General features: G+C 38.2%; 1 protein-coding gene across 4 annotated transcripts in view; it reads left to right on the top strand.

Annotated features, from left to right (window-relative positions):
- Window positions 1-356: 356 nt before the first annotated feature.
- Window positions 357-10,011, top strand: part of lamb4 (laminin, beta 4) — a 16,699-nt gene continuing 7,044 nt past the window's right edge. The window contains exons 1-23 of one of the 4 annotated variants that reach the window (XM_027172942.2): window positions 357-742; window positions 1,741-1,804; window positions 2,205-2,362; window positions 3,236-3,371; window positions 3,668-3,741; window positions 3,851-4,039; window positions 4,125-4,188; window positions 4,458-4,672; window positions 4,901-5,021; window positions 5,180-5,368; window positions 5,476-5,631; window positions 6,280-6,389; window positions 6,501-6,580; window positions 6,689-6,845; window positions 7,026-7,373; window positions 7,462-7,647; window positions 7,762-7,871; window positions 8,200-8,311; window positions 8,421-8,598; window positions 8,899-9,042; window positions 9,205-9,436; window positions 9,622-9,779; window positions 9,982-10,011. The exon at window positions 9,982-10,011 is cut by the window's right edge and continues 195 nt beyond it. In XM_027172942.2, coding sequence (XP_027028743.2) covers window positions 698-742; window positions 1,741-1,804; window positions 2,205-2,362; window positions 3,236-3,371; window positions 3,668-3,741; window positions 3,851-4,039; window positions 4,125-4,188; window positions 4,458-4,672; window positions 4,901-5,021; window positions 5,180-5,368; window positions 5,476-5,631; window positions 6,280-6,389; window positions 6,501-6,580; window positions 6,689-6,845; window positions 7,026-7,373; window positions 7,462-7,647; window positions 7,762-7,871; window positions 8,200-8,311; window positions 8,421-8,598; window positions 8,899-9,042; window positions 9,205-9,436; window positions 9,622-9,779; window positions 9,982-10,011 — 3,256 coding nt within the window. In that variant the 5' untranslated portion in view covers window positions 357-697. The other 3 variants (XM_047819143.1, XM_047819145.1, XM_047819144.1) reach the window with 3 other exon arrangements.

The following is a 10,011-nucleotide window of genomic DNA, read 5'->3' as shown; positions in this document are numbered from 1 at the left end:
TGCTGCTCAATCCTCTAATATATCATACTTCTCATATTACAAAGTCACACACGTATGAAGAATTATTAAAAAACTATAGGATCGGCTTACTCTTTGGGGGCTATGTGAGGAGTGGATGTGGGTGTTTTTTCAGGTGTTAACATTAACTTGATGATTTTCAAAATGGAACATAATATCTCAGTGATTTGTTGATCTTTGTCAACTGCTTACTGATGTGATTTATTACATTTGTACAGCAATACATTTATTTTAATATATAATACAAACCATTTTTTTATGTGTAACTATTCTTTAACTAAATTTTTACCGGTATGCCAGAAAGTTTGATGATTCAATCTTTGAAGAACCGAAGTGGTGCCAAACTTATACATTTATTATACACTACTCTATGGATTGTCACATTGGTATTATCACTGATTTTCTCCAATATCAAATGCGACATGCATCCTGTCGTCTCCTCTTTGCTTTTTACTCCATAGGTTTGACAAATATAAATCAACCCTCAGTGCAATATAATCCCTTTTTACCACAGAGCCCTGCAGCTCCTTTTGCTGCTCACACACTCTCACCCTTCTACGTTCTCAGGTGTTCAGGTGTGTCTTTACATGCTTCAACCTTTACAGTGATTGCTTCACAATCCATTACTGCCTGCTGTGTGGACATTGAGGCAAAAATTCGTAGACACTGAATGGCTTGAATGAACATCATTACATTTCTGCAAAGGATTTGTTCTATTTTATATGTAAGTGTTATTGTATGTTTTAAAGTGTCATTGTAAAGATACTTTATAGCTTTATATTGATTGTAGTTATCTAAAATGTGATACTGCACATTACAGTTTCTCCATATACAGTAATAATTCATTTGTTGTAAATATTTTCTGTTAAACTTAAGTAAAGTAATTACTAAACATTTACATTCTCAGTTTGTCTGTTCAATACTATTGCAGGCTTTGTGGCAACACATCCTCTGGGAAGTTAAACGTGTTAAATCTCCACTTGTACTTGGTTTTACTACAACTACAGAATAAGACTAATGGAACATGACATTTCTATTTTGTAAGAAAGCGATCTTTAAAAATTTGACATGTTAAGGTATCATCTTTCTTTATAGACTTGCAGACTTCTAGCTAGCTCCACAACTATCAACACGTGTTTTTAAAATGATTAGAAGGAAGAAGAACGGTTCGTTGCTGTGCTGTATTTTACTAGCATATTTTGTGTGTAGTGTTAGGCTTCTAGTCGTATGTCTGGAAGTTTACACCGGAAACAAGTGTTTCTATGGAATAAAGTATATTAAATTACCCATCGTCTCACAGTACTATGTTGATTCATTCAATTTCTACCTTTGCAGAATTTCTAGAAGGTCTAAAATGAATTGACCCATTTATGTTGAACAATTTAAATTCCAGGCACGTCAGTATATGTAGAAAATGTATTATCCCTTTGAGCTGAAGGCTGCTGCAGCTTTTTCTCTGAGGAACTCTTAGGACTGTACATGTTGAGATTGAATGGCTTGAGGCATCGCAGGCAGTCAGAGCTTAATGAAGTGCATCTGCTGGAATCTTTGTCTGTGCTTACAAATGGAACATGTTGCATAATTTTAAGGTTGTGGTAATAAGGTTAAAGTTTGTAAATTGAAATCCATTGTTGCAGCCGATACAATTCCTGGTGGTGTGAATTCAAAATTTTAAATAATTTATTAACAAATATTTTCATTTTCTCTCTTTTCTTACTTCAGCCCATGATTTTCACAGCTAAAGCAACAATGTGGGAAAGTTGGATGTCTGCAGTGCTGCTCTTTTGTGAGTATACCCGGATTTGCTCTGACATTGCTGGAATTTAACAGAAAAATCATTTCAGTATGCCTCATCAGCGCAAACATGTGATCACTTGCTGAGCTAGCATGGTTATTTTTGGCTATTTTCTTGCAGACACTTGCCCTTTTGAGATGTTTTCTAGGATTTGTTTTTATAAGCAGGGTGGATTTTGATTTAACTTGATTTAGCAGTCTTTTTCGAAAATAGCTTTTTTTTCTCAACTGCTTCTGTACAGATGATTGGTTAAACAATTCGCAACTTGATCTCCTATAAAATTCCAAGCGTGTGTTGAAAAAGATGTAAGGCTACGGCCCAAAGAGGCGTTAGCTCATATAATAAGATTTTTAATTTATCTGCAATATTTGTTCCTTTTTTTAATTTGTAGTTCTGGTGGAGCCAGCTCACCTACAGCGAGAATGTGAGGGGAGCTCGTGCCACCCCACACTAGGTGATCTTATGGTGGGCCGTGCTGCTCAACTCTCTGCTTCATCCACCTGTGGCCTAAATGGGCCCCAGAACTACTGCATTCTGGGTTACCTTGAGGTCAGTTCTAAAACACACTATTCCATAATGTTAATTAGATTTTGGAGTTTATTATATTTTATATAATGAATTGTATGTACAATTACACTAGAGTTATAGCTGCTCACTGAAGTGCTCGATAAGATGAACTGAAGAATGAACAGAGAATGCTTATTTAAGTACCTCTTGCAATTATACTTTATAAATCACTCTTCAGAAGTGATTTCTTCTCATTTTTTTAAATGGGAGTCTTGTGCCCTGAGGAAATAGCTTATATTGCAGTACAGCACAGTGTCATATTTCCCAGCTGAGAGCCAGGCATTTTACTATATGTAGCAGTCAGTGGTTATAGTAAATGTATGTTTGCCGTGACATAAATTTTCTAGAATCAAAACCCAACGCAAATCCGGCTGTCAGCAAGTAACAGAGAGTTTGAACTTGATGTAGACTGAAAGCAATGTGACCAACCCTGCGCATGCATGCTACAGGCATGTTCAGATCTGCCAGTGTGATAGGGCTCTCCTCTCCTTAGACAAATTTATGCCTCTTTCTCTTTTTACCCCATCCTCCTTTAAGCTAAAGGCATAGTATTTCTATGTCTGTGTGAAGTTTATGCTCTTCAAAGGTGAATTGGCTACAACAAATTGCTCCTGTGTGTGTGTGTGTGTGTGTGTGTGTGTGTGTGTGTGTGTGTGTGTGTGTGTGTGTGTGTGTGTGTGTGTGTGTGTGTGTGTGTGTGTGTGTGTGTGTGCTTCCTTGGTGTCCCATCCAGGGACAAGATCAAAAGATCTTGTTTACACAAAACTGAGTAGTATTGAAAAACTATAGTCCTCTAGTTGTCCTTTTGACGCAATGAGTCTTTTCATACTTCATCAAACGTCATGTATTCTATAGGATGAACAGAAATGCTTCACCTGTGACTCTCGGAGCCCCTACAATCGATACAACAATCGTAATAGCCATCGGATAGAAAATATCATAACCACCTTTGAGCCAGAGCGTAAGATGAAATGGTGGCAGTCTGTAAACAGTGAGTTCTCCCAAAATTTACCCACCCACCCACACACACACACACACACACACACACACACACACACACACACACACACAAACACACACACACACACACACACACACACACACACACACACACACACACACACACACACACACACACACACACACACACACACACACACACACACACACACAAACTAAACCTAAAATTAATCTTAGAATCCACAATCATCAAAAGTATAAAATATCAATAATGGCTGATTAATCCATCTGCTATGTATTAACACTTAACTCTATCTTATACTTCAGATGTGCATCAAGTCAGCATTCAACTAGACTTGGAGACTATGTTTCAGTTTAGCCATTTAGTTATGACATTCAAGGTACATTCATTGTTTTTTGTTGTTGTTGTTTTTAGTGTTGGTTGTGGAGGGGTGGTGTAATTAATGTGTTTTAACTAACACCATCATTCACTGATCCATCAATATACAGAGTTTCAGACCTGCTGCAATGCTGGTAGAGAAGTCAAAGGATTTTGGTCATACTTGGAAGGTGTTGAGGTATTTCTCTGCAGACTGTGCTAGCGACTTCCCCAGAATCTCAGCAGGACCAGCAGAAACTATAGATGACCTCATCTGTGAAAGCCGCTACTCTGGAGCCGAGCCTTCTACTGATGGCGAGGTATAACCTCTTTCAAAATTTGCCCTTTTAATCAAGTGTTTAGCATTGTATAATATCTGTTCTGAATACTGCAAATCCCTTATAGGTGGTGTTAAAAGCTTTGGACCCCCACTTTCATATTGAAAATCCATTTGACCCTACCATTCAAGGTAAAAGAAGTTTATGTTTAAGTTTTTTGGTATCCGGAAGCTGTGAATTGATGTTGCACATTACTAGCTTGTATAATATATTATGATACAACTCCTTGAATTATTTATGTGATACAAATGCATTTCAACCTAAAGGCTAAAGGAACTGAATAAATTATTGAAACAACAGTTCCTGTAATATATATGTGCTATATAAACAAATATAAATTCCACACAGAAGATGAGTAGCATAAGTAGTAAGTAGTTTTTTGGGGTTTTTTTGCTGTTAGAACTCATCACCATGACTAATCTGCGAGTGAACTTTACACGTTTACTCACACTGGGTGATGACTTGTTGGGGCGGAAGAGGAGGAACCCACAGGACAAATACTACTATGCCCTCTATGAGATGGTGGTCAGAGGGAGCTGCTTCTGCAATGGCCATGCCAGCCAGTGTATGCCAGTTTATAACCCACGTGGAGATACCTTCAATGAACCTGGCATGGTGAGCATGTCACCAGTTTATGAATTTCAATAGATAATATACTGTATACTACACTTGGCCTGTTAGAGATATGCAGAAAATGCTTTTTAGGCACTGAAAATAAGTGTGGAAAAATAGCTATAAGTAGAATGGTGAGAAATCTCATATTTTTATACTGTATTGCTTTGACACACTCATTCAGTGTAGTAGTATGTACTATCAGCTCTAACTGAGGCTTTTTCTTCCCAGGTTCATGGGAAATGTGTTTGTCAACATAACACTATGGGGAGCAACTGTGAGAAGTGCCAGGACTTTTACAATGATGCCCCCTGGAGGCCAGCTGGAAGCATTGACCCACATGTCTGCAGAAGTAAAGTCAATGCTGGAACAACAAAAATATTACTAATAATAGCTCCAACAGTCATAGTTGCTGGCTCTGTAAGACAAGGGAAGCCCTAGGGATAGACAGGGACAATAAAAACATGGTAGAAAATAAATAATTCTGCACTTTTCCACATGTTGTTACAGAGTGCAACTGCAATGGACACTCTGAGCGATGTCACTTTGACCTACAGCGCTACATAAGCACTGGGCAGATCAGTGGAGGTGTGTGTGACGACTGCAGAAACAACCGCATGGGCGCTCAGTGTGAACTGTGCAAGCAACACTACTACAAGGACCCGCTGCGCTCTCTAAATGACCCTTATGCTTGCATACGTGAGTGTTTTTATGGGGAGAATGCATCAAGAGTTTAATGTTATCGTTTAGGTATAGGTGAGGAGCAATTATTATATCTTATTAAACTTTATTCTGTTTCTCTCTAGCTTGCGTCTGCAACTCTGCAGGGTCTGTGGAGGGTGGGTTGTGTGATCCAGTGAGTGGTCAGTGTGTGTGTAAGCAGAATGTAAAGGGAGAGCGCTGTGACCGGTGCAAGATTGGATTCTTTAGACTCAGCCAGGAAGACCCTGGAGGCTGCCAGAGTAAGAAGGCCTCTGCTGATTTTTCCTACACTGCAACAAAAAATCAGTTTAGCAAGTGAAAATGTCTTGAATATAGTCAAATATTTCTATTATTTCCTATTATAAGATTATAATAAAACAGTTACATGATTATAAAAATCATTCTTGACATTTGTACTGATTCTAAGCTTTATAACCTCATAAGCTTGAATAATCTTCAATTAAACTTATTTATTTATTTATTTATTTATTTATTTATTTATTTATTTATTTATTTGTTTGTTTGTTTGTTTGTTTGTTTGTTTGTTTGTTTTGTCTGTTTGTTTAAAGCATATATGTCTACAAATAATTCAAATCATCCTGAAATGTCTAAAAGCATCAGCAGCATAAATGTAGCTTTGATTTATAAAAATCTCAGTAAAAATATTAAACAATAAATTAGCCCATATTCAAGAAATGTACACTTGCTTTGATATATACTTTTCACTTTTAAATATCAGATATAAATGTTAGTAAAGACAGTGTTTTTTTTAGCAGAATTGTTACCACTTAAATGCTTTAATAGTTTTGGATGCAGAAATCCTTTAATTTGCAAACTGAATTACATCAAGGAATAAAATTCGTCTTTCCGTATGATTTGTCTATTTATGCTCTTGTGGACATGATCAGGATGTATGTGTAACTTCTTGGGCACTATAAGCACCTCCCCATGTGACCAGAACACAGGCCAGTGCATTTGTGATCACTTTGCTCAGGGACCAGAGTGTGATCAGTGTGTGGTGAGTCCCACAATATCCATTATTCCTTCCTACAAAATGCATCATAATGGATAAAGATTACTTCCATAGAACATTTTGTTCCTTCATATTTTGTTCTTTTGCTTTTTTAAGCCAGGATACTGGGGACTAGGAAATACAGTCTATGATTGTCAACCTTGTGACTGTGACATAGGAGGAGCCTTCAGTACTCTGTATGCCAGCAGACAACTAAACACTTCTTACTTTTATATCCTCTGAAAAATAAAAAACCAGCACCACAAGTATGCATGTTTAGATTAGTTTATTTGTACTTATTGTAGGTGTTCTTCAGAGAATGGCCAATGTCAGTGCAGAGCCAATATGGTGGGACCTCGCTGTAGTGAACCTGCTCCTGGTTACTTCTTGGCCCCTCTCGATTTCTACCTCTATGAGGCAGAAAAGGCTGCTCCTCTTGACACCAAGTGCTTCTCTGACCTGGTGGGTCACCAAAATTAACCCGCCTGAACTTCTACAATTATACTATGAATGACCTATTTTCTCAAATCTGTTACTGCCTCTAAACTTTTGTTTTAATATGTAGGGCTCACATAAAACATATAGCAGGATGTCATACTTTATGATTGAGAAGAATAACAAAAAATTTACTTATGTTTTTAGGTAGAACCTAATACACCCCTGTATCCTGCTACATCTCCTCCACCACGATACTGTCCCCCAGGAACCATAGCTTCTGAGCCTACACCACAGCCTTATTACCGACCTGAGCCTACACCACAGCCTTATTACCGACCTGAGCCTACACCACAGCCTTATGACCCCAACCTACCTGGGCCTCCTACATATGAGAATACTTGGCCTCCTACAGCATATCAGACTTTCCCTCCTGCTGTCACTCTGCCTAGCTGTGTGAACTACTTCAAAAGCAAAGGCTATGATGTTGAGTTCAGGGATGGCAGATTTGTGGTTGTTAAGCGTGAAAGCCGTCGAAAACGAAGACAAGGCCAGGTATAGTCAGACGTAGTGTCAGACTAATAAACCACACTGACAAAACTGGCATGCTGTTTGAGCATAACATTGTTGTTTGGTCCTCCAGAGCACCATTCCCCTGCAGCCAGGATCCCTCCATCAGGTCATCCTACGACCACATACTCCAGATAAACCTATTACTTGGACTGGACCAGGAGTTGTGCGGGTTCAAGATGGAGCAGGACTCCGATTTATTGTCACCAACATCCCTTTAACTCTTAACTATCATCTTGTTATTCGCTATGAGGCACAGGTTATACAATATACAAAAATATAATTGGGGCATAATTATAATCATTATAATAATTCACTGTGTTATTTCACTTGTACTAATTAGAATGTGTGTGTTTTTTTTTTTTTACTGTAGTCCACAGATGATTGGACAGCCATTGTAAAAATTGTGCCATTAGGATCTATTCATGAAAATTGTCCATATGATCCATCCGAGAAAACCTTTACGCTTTCTAGCACCAGCAGGTGAGCTGATTCTTGTGATCGCTGGAACAATGTAAAATATTTTGCGTGAAACATTAGAGATTCATTTGCTTTCCATTTTAAGCCAGGGTGTCAAGTTTAATCCATAGTTAAGACTGTGGATGCCGGTTTTCATTTCTAGCCAAACAGGAGCCACAATTGGAAAGGCAAACACGAACTAATTAAATAGATGGAATCAATCAATAGATGGCTTAATGAGTCAGAATAATAAACCTGAGTTCAGCTAATGTTTCTTATAGCACTTCACTGTTGCTGTGTTATTGTTCTCATACATTTTTTATGATATTCTCTGATGTTTCATTACATGTAGGATGGCTATCTTGGATCCTTCTGTGTGCCTCAGCGCTGGCGTCAGGTACTATGTGGATATCACATTTGAAAATCCTGACCCTTACTGCAGCTCACATATTCTAATAGATACAGTAAGCTGTTATATTTCCTATTTCCACCACCATGGATTAAACATTCACAAAATTAATTAAAATAAAGCATTGAAACTCTTATTTTTTGTACTTGAAATATAATCCTTAGATGGGACTTATTCCAAAAATGGAGTCTTTGCCAAATTTCTGCTCTGATGCATCCCTGGCTCAATACCAGAAGTATCGCTGTGTGGAGCTCGGTGCACAGGCAGGAGAAAATACTCTGCCTGAGGTGTGTGAAAAACTGGTTGCCAGCATGTCAGCATACATCCATAATGGTGCAATACGTGAGTATCCTACCAATATATGTCATAAAAACATAGCATAATAGAAATAATACAGTACTGTTCATGTAACGACAAAAAACTCGCTGAACAGGACTGAACTGCTATAAGAAGTGTGCTGTCAACTTCATATGAATATGTGAAAGTGGTTATTTACAAATGATAAGTACTTCATCGTGCCTACTAAGAAAATTTCAAATTGAGCCACATAACAGCAAAGCTGACCCAGCATTTTATAACATTTGGTACTCTTTAAAAGTTTTGGGTCACCATTAATAATAATCTGTGTGTGCTTTCCTCCAGCATGTAGATGTAATCCTGTGGGGTCATTCAGCTTATCCTGCAGTAAATTTACAGGACAATGTGACTGCAAACCCAACGTGGTTGGCCGCTGCTGCAACACCTGCACCCCTTTGACCTATGGGTTTGGACAAAATGGATGCTCACGTAAGTAGTACGCATTTAAAAAAAGATAGACATAACTTACAGGCAAGTGTTGATGCATAACTGTTGTTTGTACAGAAATCTTAATAACATGATGTTGATTTAACATCAACTCCGATGAGTGGTTGGTGAATACGACCCATATGACTTCTCCTTCTTTCCCAGCATGTAACTGCGAGCCCTCGGGTTCCAAAGCTGAGTTCTGTGACCATAAAACCGGACAGTGCCAATGCCATAATGGAATCACAGGCCGACGATGTGATAGATGCATTTCCGGATATTATGGTTTTCCTAACTGCAGACGTTGCCAGTGTAACGGGCTGTCTGACCTCTGTGACCACATTACTGGAGTCTGTCTAAACTGCAGGGGGCATTCAACTGGGCCCCACTGTGAAAGGTATGAGTTCTGATAAAAAAAACCCACAAAAAAAAACAGAGAAATAAAATTCAAAAGATTTGAAAATCTTACATTTCATACAACAGTCAGGATATTTAAAGTCCCACAAACATACAAAAGTGACAGTTGTTTGAAGCTGAAGTGATCTTTATAATTTTGCATTTGTATTCTCTGATGTCTGGCAGGTGTGATGAAGGTTACTTTGGAGATCCTGTTGTAAGAGAAACCTGTCAGCCATGCCTGTGTCCAGACGTGAAAGGCAGTGGTCGTTTCTTTGCTCATTCCTGTGGAAAGGACCCAAATTCTCTAACCCCAAACTGTCAATGCAAAACTGGGCATCAAGGTCTGAGATGTCATTTATTTATACACACTGCTTCAATGAAGCAATATACAATGTCTCACTGACATTAACACCTTAATATTAGTTCACGAGTTACATTATATCATAAATAAAGCTGCAGCTTGATGAGTTGTCATATGTAATGTATGACAAACTTATACATGTGCAATAAACTTAGTGCTGAGACTTTTGTCTTCTTTTACAGGCCCACACTGTGATAAATGTGCACCTGGTT

This window comes from Tachysurus fulvidraco, chromosome 10 (assembly GCF_022655615.1).
Source record: "Tachysurus fulvidraco isolate hzauxx_2018 chromosome 10, HZAU_PFXX_2.0, whole genome shotgun sequence".
NCBI lineage: Eukaryota > Metazoa > Chordata > Actinopteri > Siluriformes > Bagridae > Tachysurus > Tachysurus fulvidraco.
The sequence above is the reverse complement of the archived record's forward strand: the minus strand, read 5'-3'. Positions and strand labels throughout refer to the sequence as shown.